Source organism: Phocoena sinus, chromosome 3 (genome assembly GCF_008692025.1).
Source record: "Phocoena sinus isolate mPhoSin1 chromosome 3, mPhoSin1.pri, whole genome shotgun sequence".
Taxonomy (NCBI): Eukaryota; Metazoa; Chordata; class Mammalia; order Artiodactyla; family Phocoenidae; genus Phocoena; species Phocoena sinus.
The window spans coordinates 74,173,321-74,198,160 of record NC_045765.1 but is presented as its reverse complement, the minus strand read 5'-3'; the positions used below and the strand labels follow the sequence as shown (position 1 = coordinate 74,198,160).

The 24,840-nt window shown below is 38.8% G+C and overlaps 1 protein-coding gene across 4 annotated transcripts in view; it reads left to right on the top strand.

Annotated features, from left to right (window-relative positions):
• Nucleotides 1–16,909, top strand: part of TNFAIP8 (TNF alpha induced protein 8) — a 122,802-nt gene extending 105,893 nt beyond the window's left edge. For all 4 annotated transcript variants that reach the window (XM_032625916.1, XM_032625915.1, XM_032625914.1 and 1 more), the window contains exon 2: nucleotides 15,190–16,909. In XM_032625916.1, coding sequence (XP_032481807.1) covers nucleotides 15,190–15,755 — 566 coding nt within the window. In that variant the 3' untranslated portion in view covers nucleotides 15,756–16,909. The remainder of the gene's footprint in view (nucleotides 1–15,189) is intronic.
• Nucleotides 16,910–24,840: the final 7,931 nt, after the last annotated feature.

Here is a 24,840-nt window from a genome sequence, read left to right as displayed (position 1 = left end):
ACAAAACTACAGAAAGGTGGGTGCTGCCAAAGTGTTTCAGAGAAGTGATTTATTTTGTTGTTATTTGGCAGCTGGTGGTAAAATTGATTGGTTATGTTATTTGCCAAAGTTTATTTTACCCAAATATCTACCATTAGGGAAGTAATCCATCTCTGAGACAGCAAGTTAATGTACTTAGGGAAACGATTTTTAGTTCTTAAGAGATTGACTATAATGACCTTTTTCAGTTATTTTCTTTAATGGAAAAATGAGTTTAATATACCAAGTATGACTCAACATGAAAGAATTATGATTATTTTAACAAAACTGTTTGGCTTTATTATTTTTAATTCTAAATATAATTTGAAGTTAACCAATTTCAATAAGGACAAAATAGAAAACTTAAGATTTTTATATTATAACCCTAACTTAATTTTCAGCTTTTTATTTAACAAACTAGCAAAGAAAGGTAGAGTTTATGCCTTTTTAAATTTCCAGTTTCTTATGAATATATCCTTAAAAAAATGCCTTTTTTAATCTTAAAAAAGCAACGTCTCTCTGAAAAACAGAATTATCTTATCTCTGCAGAGTGTGGGTTATTCAGTAATTTTTACCAGTTTCAAGTGTTATCAAAAGATGACTTTTTTTTTTTGGATGCCTATCTTAAGTTACGAATGGACTCATTTAGAATAAACTTTTTCCAAAGGATTATATTGCAATATTCGTTTCTTAGGTAAATTTGAGATACGATATTTGAGGTATGCTACCTAATTAAGTATTTGAGATATGCTACTTAATTAAAGTATTTGAGATATGATACCTAATTAAAATAATTCATTTATAGTTTCTTATGTCCTATAAAAAACCAGTACTCTTTTCTCACTCCTCCCCTGGCTTCCTGTTCCCCCAGAACAACCTGGGAATTTTTTTGACCCAGCAGATATATTTTAAAGATTAATTGAGCATTTATTGTGGCAAGGAATAAATAATAAATTATAACCAATCACAAAGATTTTACTTTCAGGGAAAATGGAAGCAAATAATTATGATGTAAAGCAGTTTGCAAAAAGAGTGAGAGAGAGGATAGAACGTTTCTGACAGGGTTAGTCAATAAAGCCTTCAAGGAAGATATATTTGGGAAGGATCATTGAGGAATGGATAGGATTTCACCCAAGATGGCTCCCCCTTGCTTCCTTCAAGTTTCTGCTCGAATGTCACCTTTTCAGAAAGGCCTTCCCTGACTAAAATAGCAGGGATAAAATAGCATAGTCTCCCCCTCACCCCCAGTCTCCTCACTACCCCGCCCCCCAGCAAAAACACACACACTCCCTTTACTTTTTTCTAGCCCTCTGCCACTATTTGACCTGTTTATACACATCTGTTTAATGTGTCTTAGGTTTTGTGTCTTAGGTTTCCCTCTGCTAGAATCTGTGCTTCTTGAGAGCAGGCATTTTGGTGCTGAGTAAAAAATGTGTTAAGTGAATGAATGAGTGACTGACTGGGAGAAGGCTTTTCTGCTAAAAGTCTGTTTACTGTGTAGTGCTCCAAACTGGTATGGAAAATCCAAGTTCCACTTCTCCCAGGATATTTAGAAATTTGGCAAGTTCACCACCTCTCTGAGACTCAGCAAACACATTCTGTAGAAATTAGGGGGAGATTTTGATGCCTGTAACTAAATAACAAGTGTTATGAAAACAAATTATTATTACTCTTAACCTTCCTACCTTTTTACCCAGCAGACCTTCCGTAGACACTCACTGACCATACATAATTTAGGTTTAAATTATTTCTAAAATCCATGGGACTTGCACATGCCCTTCTGTTTCTGACATACAGGTACACTGCGGGGCAGAATTCTAATTCCAAAGAGCCCATAGGAGTTCCGTAGGTTGGCTCTGAAATGTAGTCCCATTTATTTCTTTAAGGAGAAGTCATCCACACAAATGGTTGCCGAGCCCGGGAGCTGAATGTAACTGGGTGGTGATGGCCAGGGAGGACCTGTGGTAAACCAGGCAGGGTATTCTCCTTCTAAAGGCGGCAGCCACAACTTACCTCAAGACCACGGTTGCCGTGTGGGAATGTGGGCCCGTTTTGGTCAGGTCTTATGATTATTAAAAAAAAAAAAAAAAAAAAATCAAAAACACAGATTTTGAGGTTAAATTTTTCAATTTTTTAAAACGTGGACCACTAACTCTAAGATGAATACAACACTGTACAGGCCAAACAACGGGGTGTCCAGGTTACAACCTCTACAAGGCATCCTGATCTAAATAAAACAATGGAGGATACCTGAGCATTAAGAGCAGGGAGAAAAGGTTAGAAAGAGGGGTAGAAACCACTTTACAGAGAACCTGAGTGCCACACTGGAGGTAGCCAGCGGTAAGCACACTGGGTTTTCTTTTTTCAAGGTTATCTCCTGGAGTTTTAGAGCTTCAGTGTATCTTGATACTTGAAATGAGATAGTTCACTTTAAGGCCCAGCAGATCGCATCTTACCATTTGCTTACCTTTAATGGGATCTGGCCTCTTAGGGCTTGACATGGCTATAAAATGCAGGACCAGCTTAACCTTTTCATACAGTTATTGCAGAAAGGTTTTGTCAAGAATGTGGGGAGGCTATGCCAGGATGCATATTTGACAGATGCCCAAGCTGAGGCCAAGAAGTCACTGCTCCTAAAATACTCAAACAGATGGCTTTGGGATATTTTCATGAAAGATTCCAGAACATTTGCAGTAGGGATTGAGTTAGCTAAATATGGTCACTTCGCCAAATAAAAGTGGCTGGTCATTCTGTATGTTCTGGCAAAGGACAGGGGAGAAAAGCAGTAGACAAAAAAAAGAAAAGAAAATGCATATTGTCCATAGAGTGTAAGTAAATTTGTTTGTTAAGCTCTAGATATATGAAATTGAATTGATTTCCTGACACATCTTCATGAATTGCCAGAGAAGATAGTGATAGGTTCCATGGAAGCAGATTAGAACAGTGGGGTTTGTTTCACTCCATGATAGCTGGAGGGCAGGTGTTATGCACTTTGAAGAATAGGCAGATGAATAGAGTGGTACCTTAGTTGTCAAGGATTATAATCAAGTAAGATAAGATAGGAATTTAATTCCCCCATGGGGCAGAAAATACATTAGAAGAGGGAACACTTTATTCTTTTCTTTGGATTTGGGAGATTACTTCCCCGCTGGATTTGGAAAACCTTCTTGGAAGTGGTGGTGTTTAAACTGAGCCTTAAAGGACGAGCAGGACTTTTTCAGGAGTGGAGCAGGGTGGACACATAATTTTTATTTTCTTTATTTTTTTTTCTCTTCTCTGATGTGTAAGACCCATCCTCCTTATTTTTTGGTTCAAGGAGTTGCTTTATCTTGGGGAGCAGATAAGCTCTAAAAAGTGGGATTATGCAGCTGGCTCAGGAACATCACAGCATTTGATAGAAAATCCATAAATAGCAAACATTCTCTTAATTTCACTTTTCTTACAGAGCAGCCATGCACCATAGTTGGCTGCCATGTACCTCGGCTCTGCCCCTCATTCAGTGCCCTTGGACAAGTCCCTTGACTGCTAAGCGTCAGTTCTCTCATCTGCTTCCTCAGGGTTAAATAATAATAAGAGGATGAAACCAGAACAAACCCTTTCATAAACACATGGAAGTGTTATAGTGCAAATATTTTGCATACTGTGGAGTGCCATGCAAATGTCAGCTCTAATTTGACTGTCTGCTTGTCTTTGTTATAGGGCCAGGAGACCAGACAGCGTGTGTTGACCATCGATGCCAGTTTTAGGGGCTGGTTCGATAATTAAACTGCGCTCCAGTGTGTTGGCTTTTAAAGTCTGTTAGTGGTTTTCGAAGCCCGGCGTGAATATAAATATTCATCCGGAGCCAGGGCCTCTGGCAGAATGCAAGAACTTAGGGAGTGGAAAAGTGTAGAAAATGGTGGAGCTTGTTTAGAGGATTTTCCTCCACAATCTGGTGGAAGCTTGAATTATATCAACAATGGAAAGGCTTCATGTCCTCAAGAAAATATGTAAATAAACCCAGCTTAATTGAAAAGTCTTCAAGAAAAATATATGGTATTCTAATCCAATGTAACAAATAAGGAAGGGTTCATTTAATTTAAAAAGAAAAAGAATAGTTCACTAAAGTCAGTTTGGTATAAACACATGTAGGATATTTTTATTTAATTTCAAACCCATATGAAGCTTAGTGATAGAGTTATTAGGCCCTGTTCAAATTTTGGTTAAAGTATCATTTAAAGAGACTAACTTTTCTGTTCTCTTTGAGGCTTTAATATAATAAGCTGTATTCTGAGAACATTTTCTCTGCATTCTGTGCACAAGCTCACGTCTAGTTTTGGGTGAAAAAAAAATTGAGTGGGGCGTTACATCTGTTCATAGGCTACTTAGAGCATGTCTTCATGGCCAAAGTATGTCTATTGGAAAATTGTAAAGTACAGCGTTGTAGGAGTACACCTCAGAGTAGGGGTCCTCCAACTTTACTCTCCCTCAGAACCATCCATCAGGGTGCTTCTTCCAAATGCAGCTTCTTAGACTGCAGTCCTGAGGATTCTGATTCAGTGGGTCTGACAATCTGCATTTCGAAGAAAGCTCCAGGCCCTTCTGATGCACGTGGGCCTTGCCACGGAGAATGCTGCCCAAGTACATGCTGTATCTGTCCTCTCCCTGCCAGTGCTTTCTCGCAAACTGAGTACCTTTGTAGTAAGTTTTCCTGGGCCTCAACAACAAGCTATACATAGTTTGTGTTTAAAGTTTCTCTAAAATCCATAGGACCCACATGCATCCTTGGGTTTCTAACATATAGATAGGTACGCTGCTGGGCAGAATTTTTAATCCCTAACTCGCCTGTAGGAATTCTGTAGGTCAGCTCTGGAATGCAGTCACATTTATTTCTGTAAAGCAGAGTCTTCTTTTTCTTTTAAGGCAACCTCCTGGGTCAGTCTCCACTTGTGAAACCTTCTGCAAACCTAGTTTCCCTCCATCACCCCTTTGAGCAAAATTATCATTCCCTCTCTTTGCTACCATCACTTTTAGGATTCTGCCAAGCTGTGTGCTCACCTGCCCCGCACCCCAATGCCACATTAAACTGAGTGTCCGGAGAGAACTGGAGAGAAAGGATCAGTCGTTTATCTCTGAAACCACAACATTATAAACACTCAGAAGTTTTGTTGAATGATTCGTGTCTTCAGGTTAATGTCCTGTCTTCTTTCCTCACTCCTGTTTCACAAGTCATGATCACAAGACTCGATCATCCCATACCAGCCGATCTTCTACAATATCTACCTTAAGAATCAGGATGACAACATTAACGACAACAGTAATAATAGTTCATGTTAACTGACGCAATTTTTAAATATCTGGCACTATCCTAAGCACTTTATATGGATTATTCTCATTTAATCTTCATAACAACCTCAGGTATCCTCATTTGCATATGGGGATACTGAGGCACAGAGAGGTTAGGTAATTAGCCCCCGGGACACGGGCACTCAGTGGCAGAACCAGGCTTCTGACCCAGACGGTGTGCCTCTGGAGCCCACGTTCACAGTCACCACATTACCTGGCTTTGCCTGACTCTCTCTGCACGAGACAATTGTGAATCCGTTCCAGAGGGTTAGCAAGAACTCAAGTCAGTTTGTTAGCCAATAATTTTCACTGACCTTATCCTACAAATTTGTCAATGGGTCGTCTGAGAAGTTAGGTTGGAAAACTTGGGTAGGTAAAGTTAAAATGTTACTTTACTGCACTAATCCTCAAGACCTCTAATATTATTAGTACATTTTTTGCAACTCAAATGGGACCTTTGTATACACCGTTTCCCAAATGTATTTATCTCGAGGGGATCACCCCTGCCACCCCCTACTTAAGACTCTTAACTTCTTGAAGAATTAGGTTTTTGTTGTTTTTAACATAATTCGGAATAAAAGCTGGCTAGTGCTCTTGTGGGGTTCCCAAGAAATTTCTCAGGTCCTAAATATTTGGGTAACCCTTACTTTTGACCCTTTCTTATTTAGTCTTGAGTGTCTTTAGTGCCTGAGTAGTTAAGTAGTCTTTAGTGACCACTTACATTTACCTGCTGGAACAATCACAGATTTGTTGTCATAGTGTAATTACTAATAGTGCCCTTTTCGAAGGGATCCCATTTGGATGATAAACTCTGCACAATTGCTCTAATCATAACTTCACCCTCCCCCAATTAAATAAAGACCTCTGTTTCATACTTACTACCTTCTCATCACTCACTGAAGGACTCTTATTGCTACCACATGTATGGGAACAAAGGTAATAGCCATGTGCCTCTGGCATCTCACCATTTTATGTCAGAGTCATGCAAGGAATTATAGAATTCCATAAACTGGAATTACCTAGTTTATAGTCTCTCATCACTCAAAAGTAGCATTTCTTAAGAATTGCAAGCCTTTAAGACTTCTTCACCTTGCTCAGAATCTATCTATCTATCTGTCTATTCATATATATGCTTGTCTATGCAGAAGAGACAGCAAATCTGAAAGGATACCAAAAGTCTAAAAATAGTTGTTACCTCTGGGCAGCAGTGGTTGACATCAGTACCGTGTAGTGGTGGCAAAGCTGAAAGAGACTTCTCACTTTAAATATTTACACTCCGGCTTTTGAGTAACGTAAGCATATTCTTTTTAATTATATTTTTCAATGTTTTAAAACTATTCTGAGTTTTCCCTGGAAATACAGGCTATTTCAAGCCCAGCTGGGTTGATCTACCTTATGGAATCCATGTCCTTCCTCCAAGGGAGACCTGCTCTCTTTTTTTTTTCTTTTATTTCACTTCACTTAGTCAAATATTATTAGGTCTTCTCATACTTCAAGAGAGAGCTTTTTTAATGCTTGTGTGTTGTAACATAATTCTTAAGAGAACAGCTTGGAATTGGACATATCTGAGATCAAGTTCCTCTCTTCCACTTACTGACTGTATGGCCTTGAGAGAGCAACTTAATTTCTCTGGGCCTCCGTTACTGTATCTGTAAACGGGGATAATGACAACCTCCCTCTTGGGATTGTTGTGAAATTTCAATAAGATAATGCATATTCTAGGCAGTTCTGGGGATAATGTAGTATAAGTTCAAAATATGGTGGCTAGCCAGTGGGTTCTTATGACTGTAAACCTCTCTCTCACTCTGAGTAGCCACAAAGTTCATTTCTATTCCTGTAACCTCTTTTCTAATATTTACAAGACTGACATTCCGTGGGATCCAACCATACCACTTCATATAAATATCATCAAACTTTCTTCCAATCCTGGTATTAGTGCACCTAGAGGGAGCAGGGATATCTTGTCAGAGTTTATGCCTTTCAGAAAGCAGTCAAGGAGTCAACACGATTCCTGGAGCAAATTAACCAAAAAAAAAAAGCAGAGATGGAGTCTAATATGACGTTAAAGGTGTTGAAACTTAGGAAATGACATTTTCAATTTCAAAATCATCACAAAAGTAAGCCACAGGAATGAAAGACACACAGTTGAACCCAAAATCGTGATGAAAAGATTCTAGAATTCAAGCAACAAAAACAGCCCAAGGTCACACGGGGAAAAGCCTTCATAGTGTTTTCTTTAGGACATAATTCCTCTTGTCCACAAATTTGGAAAATAGAAGATATAAAGAGAAACGAGTAGAAAGAATACAGTGTGTGTAAATATTGGATTTGAATCCCTGCTTCTCTATCTCAAGTGTATTCAACAAGGGAGCAAAACCCAGTGTGCATTTGTGGTCTGTCGTCATGAGCCCAGCATGCTGCTGGGGGTTTTCTGGTTTGTAACTCAGTAACTCTCACTTAAGCCATACCACCTTGAAACGATGCCCTACTTAGCAGATGAGAAAACAGATTCAAAGAAATTGAATTGCACCCAAGTCTACAACCCAGGACTCTCGACCTGGATCTTTTGTTTCCATCCATGCTGTTCTTACTTGGCCGGAAGCCCTGCCTTTGGGTCTCTGGTTCTCTGGGAAGCTTTGGGAAGTCTGGGGGAGAAGCTAGGACTTTATGGAGTAATCTTGTTGGCCTCCGTGGACTTTCACTTTGGCTTTCTATGTGGCCCACTTCCTTTACATTGTTTCCTCTCTTGCACAGCTTTGTATGGACGCTGATACTGTTTGTCTTTTTGTGGGGTGCTTCAATTCTGTTCTCCTGGGGCCAGTTTTCTCGAGACAAAATACACTTGTGTTACCTATCACAGTCCTTGTGGTACTGAATCTATTGCTAACAACAGATTCAACACCTAAGAAAAAGAGAAATTCCCCAATAAAGGAAATTTTAATATATTTTAGTTTTTTTAATGTCATCACAGAAAGGATCTATAACTCGTTTTTCACTAAACCGTGTGAGGTCTTTGTTTTCACACAACCGTCTGACATTTTGCATTTCTAAGCTCCATGTTACTTCCGGAAGAAGTTGATTAATTTTCACCAAATGTCATTCAGTACCAGAGAATCTCAGAAGGTATTTGAAGTTTAATTTGTTGACTTCTTTAAACAAACCTGTGGAGAAAGCTGTTCAGTGACGGGTATTCTGTGAGATCCTCCTCTGTGCTCCATGTCCATTTATCTTTGCAGCCACTCCAAGAGGTGGGGATCATTAGTCCCATCTTGTAGATGGGGAAACTGAGTCTCAGTAATATGCCTGAGCAGTATGGCAGTTCATGGAACCATCAGCTATGGAATATTGGACTTTTATAAGTACACTCTTCTTTTCCAGGACCCTGGGGAAATTAGGTGCGCAGGAAACGTGTACTAGTTCTCACTAAAGGGTTATATGGACTGCAGTTTTGGTTTGTTTTGTTTTGTTTTACTTTATATGGTTTTGATGAAAAAATCGTAATATGTGTTAAAGGGTATGTTTTAAAGAAGATCAAGTCATGACTCTCATAAAAATACAAAAGGGACATGCCGAAGATTTTACTTAACTCGTTAACTAATGAGGAACAGTAAGCTCTTATAATCGTTTCAAAGGAGAATGCCAAGTGTAACACAGGCAGACAAGAAAATGAGGGAGCAATTGCACCTTCACTAGTCAGAATTTATTTGTATCTCTGTGGAAAAGAGCCATTTGCACTACCAGATTTACTTACAGAGTTGTGAAATAGCTACGTAAAGAACAAGGAAAGGAGGCTGCAAGGGGGTGCTTTATAATTCCCAGTACTCCATTGAAAACCATCCAGTGATTTTTTTTTTCTTTTTCAGCCCTTTTTAAAGTCACCACCTTCCCTGACGTTTGTCTTCTTTAATATGTTGACTTTTTAAATGAGCATGTACTTTTCTGAAGGTGGTAGGAGACACAGAGTGAATGACTTAGCTTGTCCCTGTGATGAGGCATACCATTGGTTTTCAACCACTTGGGGTCAGGAAAATGCATGCACGCATTCGCCATCAGGTTAAGGACCTTAGATGTATTGATTTTTCTCAAGACTATGTTCTTTTGTGTTAGAGTCTCCGTCTGTGACCTGAGGGCGATTGGGGGTTAAGGGTCCTGGCACTTGTCTTTTTCTCTCTGGATAAGATTGCCTCCAGCTTGCTGCCATGGTCATTTCTTCTGGTCCTTCCAGGGTCAGCCCCTCTCATAGTTTGAATCTCTGCTGCTTCTGCTGATATGGCCCTCTCCCCACCCCTCACTCTCTTTTTCTTTCTTTTTTCTTTTTGGTTTTTTGTTTCTTCTCTATCCTGTTGAATTTCCCACTTTGGAATTTTTTAGTGTGGAGGCTAGTGTCACACATATATCAGCAGTGTCCCAACAATTCCTTGCTTTTCTCCTGGAGCACTACCAAATCCCAATATAGGGGGGTCAACTCTTAGCTGTTTAACTTCTTGTGACAGTGTTTACTGTTGGTTATGGCTCCATTCTTATCCCCAAAGCTGTCTTTTTACTAAGCCCCATTTAGATTTGGAGTAATTCAAATGCAAGAGAGCTAAGGTTTTATATATTTGTTTAAAGAACTTTTACTAACAGACCAAAACAGCCAGTCGTGCTCTTCAAATTGTTTTCTTTTCCATCCTTCCTACTACTGGGCCCACTGGATCAAATTTTAACTAGGCAGGAATTAGCAATGACATATATGTGCATCTGTAGTCACCGTTTAAAAGTTCCAAGTATAACAAATTTGATGGGTGAAAAATTATGTATTTGATGGTGAGGTTGTAAAGAAGGTAACTTGAGTACTTCACTATATTAGCATTTTCTTAACTGGGGTAATATTATGGGTAATTCTTGTTAATTTCAGAGAACTATAGTTTTTCATTAATTAATGTCATGAAAAGGTTTTGGGGTTTTTCCCCCTATTCTAAGCACTTTTTTTCTTTTATACAGGGTCATTATAACTTTGACATCAGTGTTTATCTCCAGATTTATAATTGTTGATGCTAAAAGCAGGATTCCCTAAATATCAGTTTGCCTTACAGCAAGCGTTGCTGAAATGGACTGTTTGATTAAGCCAAGGAAGGCGACGTAAAGACGTAGAGGAGGGGCAGTGAGATAAGTGGATGTCAAATAACATTCACACATATTTCTGAAAACAGTCTTAAATGGTTTTGATGTAGTGGTAATCCTTTGTATGTTTTTGATATAAGGTATCATTTTTCATTAGTCAACAGCATACATGTATATTTTTAAACACAAGTGAATCAGTACTTCCAGCACTTTCTTCTTTGAGAACATCTCCTATTCATACATCTTAGTTGCTTCCTGGGCATACCTTTGGTTATGTGTTTTTCATCATAGATCCAGACAGAGGGAGAGGTGGGCCTGTGTTTAGTCTTCCACTGTAGCTCAAGTTAGAACCACTGTACCCTGCTTTTATGCTAAATATTTGTATTACTGTCCTTTGATGTTTTCTCGTTGTACATAATAAATCTTTCCTCTTTATTTTTTTTACATTTGCATTTTTAAAATTATAGTTAATTTACAGTGTTGTGTTAGCTTCAAGTGTACAGTACAATGATTCAGTTATATATATATATAATGTCAGATTATTTTCCATTATAGGTTGTTATAAGACATTGAATATAGTTCCCTGTGCTATACAGTAGGTCCTTGTTGTTTATCTCTTTTATACATAGTAGTGTGTATATGTTAATCCCAAACTCCTAATTTATCTCCCCACCCCATCCCCTCTGGTAACCATAAGTTTATTTTCTATGTCTGTGAGTCTATTTCTGTTTTGTAAATAAATTCATTTATATCATTTTTTTTAGATTCCACATATAAGTGATATCTTATGATATTCATCTTTCTCTGTCTGACTTCACTTAGTATGATAATCTCTAGGTCCATCCATGTTGCTGCAAATGGCAGTGTTTCATTATTTTTATGGTTGAGTAATATTCCATTGTGTACATATACCACATCTTCTCTATCCATTCATCTGTCGATGGACACTTGGATTGCTAAATCTTTCCTCTTTAAAAGAACTGATTTATGACAGTAAGAGAAACCACACTCTGAGGTACACTTCAAAGGAAGAAAACCACATATTTAACCAGGTAAAGCGAATATCTGTTTCTCTAGCTTTTAAAACAAACAAACAAACACCCACATATGTATTTAGAACTCTCATTTTGCAGGTCAGCATGTTTTCACAGAGAAGTATTTAAGTATAGTGAAGAGAGGGGGGCAGTTGACTCCTGCTTCTGTCAGAAGTGCCGTGTACCAGGCACCCTTGTAGGTTCAGGGGACGACACAGTGAATAAGATTTACAACTTCTGCTCTCAAAGTGCTTACATTCTATTAAAGGAAGGCAGACAATGAAAATGTAAGCAAATGATGAGGATTTCAGGAACAAGGAAGTGCAATGGTTAGCAAAGAATTTAAGTGAAGCATCATTTTCTAATTTCCATTTTTTAAAGCCCTGGCTACTACATTGGAAGCGATTGGAAAGGGGCTTGGACTGGGCTGTTGTCCATGGAGGTGGAGGGAATTGGATAGAATTTAGAGAATTGGAGGAAGGTAGGATGGAAAGAACTTGGTAATGGACTGGGTAAGGGAGGGGATGGTATAGTGGACGACTCCCAGGTCTCTGACTTGAGCACAAGGATGGAAGGGATGCTATTAATTAAGATAGTAAAGAATGGAGGAGGAGCCCTTTGGGGGCAGGAGGGAATCGAGGATTCAGTTTTGGACATGGTATATTTGCGATGCCTGCAAAATAGCCAAGGAAAAGAAAAACCTTGAGTGCATTTGCAAAATGAGTCTGGAAAGGAGGTCAAGGCTGAGTTATAACTGTGGGAGTCATTGGCACTATGGGTGATATCTGAAGCCATGGAAGTGGTTGAGATCACACAGGGGTGAGGACTGTGAAGGAGAAAAACTTGGTCCAGGACTAGCTGTGAGATACACCAGACATTTAATCGATCTAGTGGAGGATGTGGAACTGACAAACAAGCCTGAGCAGGAATGGCCAAAGGCAGTTAATTTGCAAGAAAAAAATAATCATATTTCATGATCACAGACCACACAGTCCTGGCCAGCAGCTCTCAGCCACAGCTCCCAGTTGGCTCTGAAAAAGCCTTCACTAATGCTAGGAAACAAATCTACTGCATGCATGTCTTCCCTGAGGAGGGGGAGAAAGAGTTTCATCCTCATTTTCAAAGATGACTGTACTGGATATAATCCAAAGGATAAAATGAAAGTATGAAGTTGTTGCTGTGTTTCTAGAACAGGGTTTGAAGTTCCTTTGAAACAAATGTGAAAGCCTCAGAGGTCAACTTCTCTGTCCTGGTTTAGTTTGAGTTCCTAGTAAATGGAGAATGATCTTGCTTAGTTGGCAGCAGCCTTTCTCTTGCGAGAAGTTAAAGCGCTACACCATAGAGTTATTTTGTCTTTATGCTTGCAATTACATGGGAAATTTAGATTTAATAAGAAAACTAGTTTAAAAGACATATGAACTTGCAAGTCCAGCCTTGGAAAAAGGAGCACAGGGGAATCTTTCGAACCCATCTCCCTCTGATTTCGATTATTTCACAATGTACGGTATCGCCATTTAATAGGCATTGCAGTAAATCCCAGATGGGATGTTTGTAGACTGTGTCACACTCTAATCAATTAAAAACAATAAACTTTCAACTTTATATAAAATAAATTCCTGAAATCCTAGTTACTGTGTATCTGAAAATTTGGGGGTATCCCTTCCTATATAAATAAGGTTTATTATTTGTAGAGGTCTGTGTCTTAAGTTGAGTCATGGAAGATGGTCCCTGGTCTTAATATGGTAATATTAATATTAAATAACTACACGTGTGCCGTTCATTTTGACATAAATTCTTTAGTGTAAAGCCATACACTCTTGCAAACTATTGAAGAGTAGGAATAGAAATGGATTGCTGCTTAAATGATGGAAGTATTAAAAAGCTTGGAAACTTTCTTTGTCAAGTTGGCTATTTCTCGTGCTCTTTCACTTTTCTTTCTCAAAATCAATTTCAGTTCTTCTGCAGTTTCAGTTCATGTTTCACAAGTTTAAATATCAACATTTGTGAGGGCACCATTTCTAGTTCGATCAAGATTTTCTTGCAGGGTGTATGGCCGTGTACAGTTCTGCATGACATCCTGGTCATTAGGAATCACTTGGCGGCTACCTGTACTATATACCATGAGCTACTTTGGCCCAAATTTCAAATCTGACATGGCAGTTCCACATTGAGGGAGTTAATCTCTTATGTACCTTCCCAGCCTGGATTTGGGAGCGGCTACCTTTTTGTTTTCTAATGTTGCTAACCTGTCCAAACTAGAAATAATTTCATAATTATTTCTAATAATATCAATGATGCCCTGACTCATTCCTACATATCTGTATTTTTAAGCCTTTCATCTTTCATTACTGAATGACTGCTTTCCAACGCCCAGGCACCTAGGAGAAGAGGGAGAAAGCACAGTTGTAGTGAAGCAGTATACACAGAGTGGGAGAGGATTTTGGAGAAAAACTAAACTTGGTTTAGGGAATGAACATTTATTGAGCATCTTCACTGACTGGCTGTAAGTTAAGAGCATCACGTAGGGTCTCATTAATATTTAATATATACAGCTCTTATTTTTTGTGTCTTAAATCTCTGTCTAATTAAATTATGATAATTTAATCAGTGAGTTCAAAAGTGAACTCTAAGCATCTGCTTTTCCAGAGTATGTTGTTCATGTGGCACGTTTCATTAGTTCATACAGTAGGGTTTTTTCCTCAAATCGTAGAAAAATTTAAAGGTCACAATGGCCATTCATTAGAAATAGCAAGTGACAATAAGCTCTCCAAGGAATATTTCTTTCCAACACTCAGCTTTGGGGAGTTGAAATTCAGGGTGGTTAGGTTGATCAAACTGGTAAGTGCTGACCAATGTCTTGGGAAATTTGACTTTTTGCAAATTTTGGACTATAAAGCAGGGCTTTCCTTTTGATTAGCTTCCATGAATTTGTCAATTTACTCAATATCACTGCTTTGTCATTTATTCCTCTTACATTTAAATGGGTTTCTATAAATCATTCTTGGTTACTGTTGCTCAGAGAACTATTGTAGAGTTGATTTTATATTCCTTATAAAATTAAAACTAGGGAAAAATAACATAAAAACTTACTGCCTCTTGAGACATACTATCTTTATAATCAGAGCCCTTTAACTCGTTTTTTTTTTTTTTAATTTTAGCATTTTATTGGAGTATAGTTGATTTACAGTGTTGTATTAGTTCCAGGTGCAGCAAAGTGACTCAGTTATACATAGACATATATTAATTCTTTTTCAGATTTTTTTCCCATATTATTATGGAATACTGAGTAGAGTTCCCTGTGCTATACAGTAGGTCCTTGTTGGTTATCTATTTTATATATAGTGGAGTGTATATGTTAATCCCAAGCTCCTGATTTATCCCTCCCCCACCCCCACCCCCACCCCCAGAGCCCTTAAACTTCTAAACAATGTATTGGCTACAAAGCAGAAGGTGTAAAACACTTGAATTGCCAAAAAACCTTAAAGATTATGCACAACCACCCATAATTTCACCAATGAGAACCTAATTCCCCCAAATGTAGGAAAATTATTTTAGTTCTTTTCTGAACAGAAACTAATGTCAGCAGATGGGAGGCAAGCCGTAGAGTGGGAAAATGGGAAGGAAAATACTCCTTCCAGTGAGATTTTTAATTTGCTTCTCTTGCTGATATTTACTGAATTTTTATCCTCCTCCTCCCCTTTGTTTTTAGTGGCCACAGATGTCTTTAATTCCAAAAACCTGGCCGTTCAGGCACAAAAGAAGATCTTGGGTAAAATGGCGTCCAAATCCGTCGCTACCACCTTAATCGATGACACGAGCAGCGAAGTGCTGGATGAGCTCTACAGGGTGACCAAGGAGTACACCCAGAACAAGAAGGAGGCAGAGAAGATCATCAAAAACCTCATCAAAACAGTCATCAAGCTGGCCATTCTTTACAGGAATAATCAGTTTAACCAAGATGAGCTAGCGCTGATGGAGAAATTCAAGAAGAAAGTTCATCAACTTGCTATGACCGTGGTCAGTTTCCATCAGGTGGATTTCACCTTTGACCGGAATGTGTTATCCAGGCTGTTAAATGAGTGTAGAGAGATGCTCCACCAGATCATCCAGCGTCACCTCACCGCCAAGTCACATGGACGGGTTAATAATGTCTTCGATCATTTTTCAGATTGTGATTTCTTGGCTGCCTTGTATAATCCCTTCGGAAGTTTTAAACCCCACTTACAAAAACTGTGTGATGGCATCAACAAAATGTTAGATGAAGAGAACATATGAGCATGTGAGTTGAGATTGTGACTGCTCATGATTTATTTGAAGATGGAGCACTGCTGATTTATGAAGAAAAAAAATAATGTTTTAAAGATTACACATATTTTAGAAAGACTTTGCCCAATTCAGTTGTCAGACATTAATGATAATGTTTTATGAGGCTTGTTTTATTTGAAGCAAAGCATATTGCCAAATATTCTGGTAAAAAGCTTCCCAGCGGTTAGCAGATCACGGGAAGATGTATGGTTGCGTGATGCAAATATAGAGTTATATAAAGAAAGATACGTGTGGCTCCAAACCTCAAGACATCTTTTTTAGGGCAGTTGTTATGTTGGTGGCACATTGGATATTTCTGTCATGTACAGAATTGTGTATTTTGATTCACCTTTATTCCCTACTATGTATGTGTACCTCTTTTAAAAAGCCAAGAGCTCTCTCTTACTGTCATTTCTCCTTTTGAAACAATTCCATTTTCACGTTTACCTTTTGTTAAAAAAATCTTTTGTTAAAGACTTTATCACTGACATTCAAGAATTCCGTCTTAATTAAGAATTAAGATTCAAGAATTAAGGCAGTCAAATTGAACCTTCAGAAAAATAGAAAACTGCTTCTCTGAAATCAATATTGTAGAAACCAATTGTATTTGACATTATGAATAATGTCTAACATAAGACTATGCTTCTGGAATCGAGTCCTGTTTTTCAGTACCAACAGTAATACTTCCCAAAACATGAAAATTCCCCAAAATGGCATACCATTGCCTTGAAATGCTTGCTGAGGGCTTAACTTACGTCATCTTGAAAATGTGCTGATGGAATCTCCATTTTTCATACCTGTTTTAAATGTAAGAGACAAAGAGGAAATCTAGATCATTCCCGATATTGGGACAATAAAAAGTAAGTGGTTTTAAGAATGATAAAACAATCTTTACCTTAAGAGATGAGCCCATCAGAATAATTTAATTTAGGGGGATGAAAGGCAAAAGGGAAGACAGGATATTGCCAGAAGAACATGGGAATGAAAATGAATGAATTTCAATGTTTAGTAAGGTTTGATAGGTAAATAAAGAATGTCACTTTTTTATTTAACTGATAAGGTTTTTGCTATTTTGTTATTTGCTATTTTGATGAGTAAACCAAAGAATATTTGCATTCCAAGCAGTTTGTGTGTTGTTTCTATATAATTTTATGTGTGAATGATAAAGTAAGCATTTGCTTATTTTGTAAAAAAAAAAAAAAAAGAAAAAAGAAACCTGCTGGCCAACTGTATCACCTAGGAAGTAACAGACTCAGTCACCAGTGCTAAATATTTGCAATGTCACTCTGTCTGTGATTTAGTGTACTCTTTTGCCTTGAATTTGCCTGCCTCCCAGAATACTGATGTTAAAATAATAGCTCACCAGGAAAGGCCCTACAACTAAATATTCCAGAGGTTGAGATCTTCTTTAACCCACTACAGCCTAAAGGAGGTGGTAACTTTCTCTGGGACCCTCATGTACTTATCTGAGTCAAGCAGCAGAGGCAAAGAGTATCTCCCTGTTTGATATTAAATCCTGACACCAGGACTTGAACTGAAATTACTATCCTCACTTCCCAGGTAGTGACCACATTAAGTTAGCAATAGCATAGTGATTGCAGAATTGATCTGTCTAGCTTCAGAGCCTGCTAAATAGCTTCTAAATTTAGTTTAGCAGCCTTTCTTTACCAGCTCTGCTTTCCTCACTTGGGAAAACCTAACCTGTGTTCTGTGGAAGCTACTGATCTGGTGCATTCTACTCTACCAGATTCCCTCAGCAGAGGGAGTGCGGAAGACAGTGCTCGGGCAGTTGGTGGGTGCTTCTTGCTCATCTCTAGCTATAGACAGGACCAACCAGAGAGAGAGGACCTAGGGATAAACTTAGATCAGTCTGGGCCCTTTTGGATCATAGAGTTGTGCCTTCAGACTAGCAGTCAGATGTGCATGGGGGAGGGGAAGAGCAGTCCTTAATTTCACACAGAAGGAAGGCAGTGAGGAATATCCTGAAGGAGGAAAGCCTATTTGCTTCCCTCTCTCAGATTCATCTTCTGGAGGGAACCCATCTCCTCCCCAATCCTGTACCTGGAAGGCATGCCTCAGAAGGATCAGTGACAGTCTTGATCAGCAAGTTCATTTCTGATGCAACAGGACTCCCCTTGTACATGAATTTATTTGGGGTGAAAAGCTGGAAAGAATGCACATGTGCTTAGGATAGATAATTTTGAGCCAAGTTCACAGTCATTTTAGGGTCTTATGAAAAAATGAGTCTTTTTACATTCTGGAAAAAAATCATGAATTGTATTATAATTGGTTTTTAAAATTTTTTGATGATGGCTTCTCTGCAAACATTATGAGTTAATATAATAGGCGAGTGATAATACTAGTGTTAACAACTGACATTACAGAGTAGATATTATGTGCCAGGCACAGTAACTCATTTAATCCCCGCCACAACCTTCACCGTTTTACAGATGAGGAAACTAAGGCAAGGGAAATTAGGGAATTTGCTTGAGGTCACATAGCACTTGTGTCAAAACCAGGATATTAAGAAAAGCTTATTTTCATTTAATGATGGTATATATAAAAGCAATTCTAGAAACATCGTTAGTTCAGAGAAGAGTGGGCAGTGTGCTTCTGAAATGGATTTTCACATAGTAGCCTTTTAGAAGGTATTTAAATCACACAGGTCTGAGCTATTCTCTAAAGATCTGGGTATGGTTTTATACAAAGACATCTTACGAAGTTTTCAACATGGCTCCTAATTTGGGGGCATCTCATGGCTCAAATTTCTGTCCCTTCTGGAACTTCAATTCAAGGTGTTCCCAATTAACGATGACTTTGAACACTGACCCCTGCAGTACAGTGTGCCTCTCCCCCCGGGTGGTCTTTCTGTGGATGCACAAGGCGCTCTGTGTGCACGCAACCAAGACAAGCAGAAGTTCACCACTTCACCAGTTCCCCAGAAAAGGTATGGCATCGATTTAAAACTGCAACATTATTTTCCAGGTTTAGAGGCTGGAAATATCTGAGTAGGTAAGTTTAAAAATAGTCTTGTGTTTTTCTGCTTATTAGACCTTTCATATAGAACTCAAAATTAGTTTAAAAGAAGAACAAGTGTTAGGAACTTTAATGGTACAGAAATAATGCATTTTTTTTGGTGTTGTATATCAGTATCACTTATTCATAATTACCTGGAAAGTTCTTTTTCTCCCACGATCTTAATACTTAAAAAACAGAAAAATTAAACTTTCTGGGGTTCCTCCCCACTAAAGGATTAAAATAACACTTTTTGTGCTCTGTACATATCAATTGGATTTTTACTGAGAATTTTAATTTATCCTTGGGATACTTGATGAAAGCACCTAAGTTATAATTTAGCATACTGACCTTGACAGATAATAAATGAAAGATGAGTGTGCCTATCCATATGATGAAATATTTGTAATAAAAAGTTAAGTGCTATTTAATTGCTAGGAAATGAAAATATCCTCATAAAACAAAATTAGCATGTTAATAGTATGTATAATATTTTTACATTTTTAGCCAATCTTGCATTTCCAAACTGGCATTATCTAAATTAGTTGAACTTTGCAGTGTTTGAAAAATCACCATTTTACTTGGTCTATTGCATTCATGGATGTAAAGCTTCTATGTAATTTGTTAAACTCAAAGCAGGTTTTAGTACTCAGTGCTGTTTATGACAGATAAAATTTTATCCTAGCTCTGAAATAATTTTCCTTACTGTGATTCAATTAAAGTCTTTATAGAAACCCCCTAATGAAATTACTGAGGCACTAACCAGAAAAATGAGTTAACTTTTTCCTTCTAAAATAGGACAGTAGGGACTTCCCTAGTGGCACAGTAGTTAAGAATCTGCCTGCCAATGCAGGGAACACAGGTTTGAGCCGTGGTCCGGGAAGATCCCACATGCTGCGGAGCAGCTGAGCCAGGGCGCCACAAACTACTGAGCCCGTGAACCACAGCTACTGAGCCCATACGCCACAACTACTGAAGCCCGTGCACCTAGAGCCCATGCTCTGTAACGAGAAGTCACGGCAATGAGTGTGCCCACCGCAATGAAGAGTAGCCCCCCGCTTGCCGCAACTAGAGAAAGCCCGTGTGGAGCAACGAAGACCTAATGCAGCCAAAAATAAATAAATAAATAAATTTATTTTAAAAATATAAAATAGGACAGTAGGAATATATGTAGGAGCTTATAATCACATATCACTCTCATGGCAAACTATTGAAAATCCATTTTCTCTTTTACTGAGGTGTCCTGATGGTTACTTGTGCGTGCCCAGAGCCAGAAAGACACTTTTATCTTGGTGAATTTCCCAAAATGGAAATATTTTTGTGTAATATTGATTCATGTCTGTCTAGCCAAAGACGTGTTTTCCATCTAGCAAGGAACATCAGCCCCGAGTTATAGAGGACAAACCTCTCCAAAGACATCCTGTCTGCTGAGCCCTGAAAAAGGATACAGACAGACAAGTCAGCCAGCGTTCACAGTTAAGAGAAAAACATCTGTGCCTTGGAAAATGTTCTCAAGTATAGAGCATTGTGCTCTGTGTCCACCAAATTTCCATGCAGTCTTTGTAAGAGTAGCCAGCCAATGGATAAGGCCCCTCATCTTCCTTCATGGGTGGTCAAGGAAATTCTCTGCCTTCCCCAGGAGCAGCTGCATAATTGTTATTTCTGCCTCGTGGAATAAGGTGGCTGATAAGGCACTTGGGGTTTGTTCTTAACAGAAGGAAAGAATATTTGATTTTTTAAAGTATGTGTTTTGATTCGCAGAATGATCCAAAACAATATACTTCTTTGTACTTTGGTTTTTCCATTTAAAAGCTTACAGATGGATGAAGTCATTTAAAACTGCTTGATGTGAGGTATAAACACAAGGCATGGAAGTGAAAACTCTTGAGTTTACTTACCTAGATGGTCACCATTATCTGGGATGATTGACGTTTTATAAGAAGCCCAGGTTCCATTTTCCTGGAAGTGGGCTTTTATCAGACGAGCAAGAGCCCGTCCTAAGTGACTTGTCAGCTCTCTTCTAAGACCACTTGTTTTGCTTGTTTTCAAGCAAATTACAAATATGTATAAGACATTTAATGTCCTAGAAGAGGACTTGCTGATGATTCGATAAAAGTGCCAGCATTATTACTGTTCCCTAATCATATGGATTTTTGTGTTCTCATGACCAAGGAGGCACATTTTTAGCTTGCTGAAATAGTCACTGGAGAACGTGCAGTGAAATCCATGAGTGGAAATGTCCCATAGTATTTTCAAACACTGTGTGTCAGTAGCTTGGCATCTTTTCCTCTTGGGGACTCATTTGAGGGTGGCCAGGGGGAGCCCAGCAGCCGTACATAGGGTGTGCGCTGGAGCAGCTGAAACAGTGTTTCCAGTTCCTTGTCTGCCAGGGAGCTCTCGTGCCTTATCTCTAAAGTTTGGATAAAATCAACTACCTTACCGACTCAATTTAAGGATAAAATTAAACAAAACATGAAGGGCTTTGAAACCTCCTGAAGACTATTCCTGTGTGAGGTATTGTTTACCTAAGCTATGAAAATAAGCCTGAACCCAAAATAAAATGAACGGTAGACTTCTGCAGTCTGAGAGAATTTTATTAAATCCTAGTCCCCTTTAAAAATTGTTTCTTGCTTTAAATTTAGAAAATTGTTTTGGGTTGAGTAATAGTTTCTGACAGTTACTTATGTATGATCTCTTAGCCAATTAAATTCTGAATCTCTTCAATTATTTTATCATTCCTGCTGGTTTTAGTTATCTAGTGCTACCTAACAAGCCACCCCAAAGTGTCGTGGTTTAAAACAATAACTATTTTATTATGGTTCTGTCAGTTGACCGGACTTGAGTGGGCAGTCGCCTTTGTTGGGGTGTTATGTGGCTGCAGTCAGATGGTGGCTGGGACTGATGTCTTCCAGAGATTTGACTGTGCCCCTGAAGGGTCTGGTCCTTTCCTCTTGCTGGGGTCTCTACTTACTGTTACTCAGGGCATCCCTAAGAGCAGGGGCAGAAGTTTCCAGGCCTTCTTTAGGCATATGCCCAGAAGAGGCATAGTGTCACTTCTGCCTCATTTTACTGGTTTAAGCACGTTACAGGCTATGTGTAGGATCCTCAGGACTGCCTTCAGGTCTGAAGCTTCTCTGGAAGGAGAGAACTCCGAAAAGCAATTATGCTCACAGTTAAGATTTACTACAGTGAAAGGTTACAGGTTAAAATCAGCAAAAGAAACAGGAGCATAGAGCAGAGTCCAAGAGAAACCAGGTGCAAGCTTCCAGCTGTCCTGTGCCAGTAGAGTTTTACAGATAACGCTTAATTGTTTCAGCAATGATGTGTGATAACGCATACAAAGTGTGGCCAACCAGGGAAGCTGACCTGAGCCTTGTTGTTCAGGGTTTTTATTAAGGGTCCATCACATAAGCATGGAATGCCCATGTGACTGACCTTAGTTACTCAGTCTCCCTTTCCTCCAGAGGTCAAACTGATACAGGTTGGTCCAGAGTCCCAGGTGAATAAAAACATGTGTTTACCATAAATCACAGTTAATATAAACTATCTGGTTGTGGCTTAAGCCCCTAGATATACAAAGGCACTCTTATCAGATAGAATATACCAAGGTCTTAGAGATTATCTCCCTGGATCCAGTCAAAGATCAGTCCTTTCTTTGGAAAGTTCAGAGTTTGACCATCCCAAGCCCCCTGAGTTATCCCTTTATTGCATGCAGGCCCAGTTCTGATTTAGTCTAGAAAGGACTACACAAGGGCACAAATTCTAGGATGAATGGTTTTGGGGGGCCATCTTTGGAGATTAGGTGCCATATCATTTTCCCCTCATGGCTCCAGAAGAGACACCAGTATACTTGAGGAGTCTGGAGTTCTTCATGGAATTGTTTGTTTTAACTACAGACTGAACATATATATGCATTTATATACATTTTTACTTATAAACATTATATAGTTTTATATGTATATATAATGAAATAATATTATGAAATGGGCTGACCTGTTAATAACAACATTCTTGTCCATGTGAAGACGTGAGTCCCATCTATGCCCAATAAATTAATCCTTTCCATTTAAGAACTACACAATAATACCTGGTTCCTATACCTGAGGAGTTACTGAGTAGTGGGACACTGACAATGCACAGGTAAGTTACTAAATTGGTATTCCCAGGATGAGGGGTGTCCAAGGCTTTGTTAGCTTCACATAGGCTTTCTGGCTTTAAAATGCATGCTTTAAAAGCAATAAGCTCAAAGTAGTGGCAGATTTCTCTTTCAAAATCAATGGTAAGTACGTGTGTGTGTGTGAGTGTGTGTGTGTGTGTGTGTGTGTGTGTGTGTGTACAGGTAAAAGAAAAATGCTTACAGGCCAAATTTTTTTCATGCAAAATAAAAATGATTGTAAGTGAGTCTGTGGCAAAATATTGATTACAAACTATACTGAGGGGAAGAATCTAAGTGAAAACTAAGAAGTAATATTTTAATTTACATTTAATTAATATTTTAATTCTTGGGAGTATCTGAGAAATAGCAACAGGAATGATTTTTTTTAAACTTTATTGAAGTATAGTTGATTTACAGTGTTGTGTTAATTTCTGCTGTACTGCAAAGTCATTCAGTTATACACATAAATATTCTTTTTCATATACTTTTCCATTATGGTTTATCCCAGGATATTGAATAGAGTTCCCTGTGCTATACAGTAGGACCTTGTTGTTTATCCATTCTATATATAATGGTTTGCATCTGCTAATCCCAAACTCCCACTCCTTCCCTCCTCCACTCCCCTCCCCCTTGGCAACCATGAGTCTGTTCTCAATGTCTGTGAGTCTGTTTCTGTTTCATTTGTGTCATATTTTAGATTCTACATATAAGTGGCATATGATATTTGTCTCTCTCTGGCTTCATTTAGTATGATAATCTCTAGGTCCATCCACGTTGCTGCAAACGGCATTATTTCATTCTTTTTATGGCTGAGTAGTATTCCATCGTATATATGTACCACATCTTGTTTATCCATTCATCTGTCTGTAGACATTTAGGTTGTTTTCATGCCTTGGCTATTGTAAATAGTGCTGCTATGGAGAGGAAAGGAAATAGGAGAGGAAAGAATTTTTAAATCATTTTTCTTTCAGAAATAGATTGCAGGTCAGCTTGCAAAGCTAGATGAACTCTGGTTTCATATCTTTGTCCTCAGTGAGGTATATCTGTGTCCCCTGAGGCCTCAGGCCAGGACGCAGAAATACGTGATTGAACTGACCCAGGGAGAATGGCCCTTCCACGTTTCTTTCCAGCCACACCACTGAGCCAGGTCTCACTGGGTCCTGCCCAACATTTGGTTCTGTCTGCTCACTTGTCACTAATCATTAACATAGTCTGAGGGCTTCCCTGGTGGCGCAATGGTTGAGAATCCGCCTGCCAGTGCAGGGGACACATGTTCGAGCCCTGGTCTGGGAAAATCCCACATGCCGTGGAGCAACTAAGCCCGTGTGCCACAACTATTGAGCCTGCGCTCTAGAGCTACTGAGGCCACGTGCCACAACTACTGAAGCCCGAGCGCCTAGAGCCCGTGCTCCACAACAAGAGAAGCCACCGCAATGAGAAGCCTGTGCACCGCAACGAAGAGTAGCCCCCGCTCACTGCAACTAGTGAAAGCCAGCACACAGCAACGAAGACCCAATGCAGCCAAAAATAAATTAATAAATAAAATAAATTAAAAAAGCAAAGTCTGAGTCTTGGAGACAAAGCATTAACAAACAGCATGTCCTCTTACCAGCAAAGGAACGGAGCAGGCCCAGGAATACAGCCTGAGGATGAAGCCTACCTAGTATGGGGTTTAGACCGTGACTGTGTTTCATCTCCAGTGGCTTTCCCTGTGGCTCTAGACAAGATAGGGGTCTTTTCCTTTTCACTGGGTTACATTCAGAACATGATAGGATTTTTAAATTTCTCCTGATTACAAAAAAATGGTCTTTTGAAGTTTTAGTTTGTTTCCTCTATCTCTTGACTAACCATGCAATTTCAACCAAGAATAAATAATATGTAAAC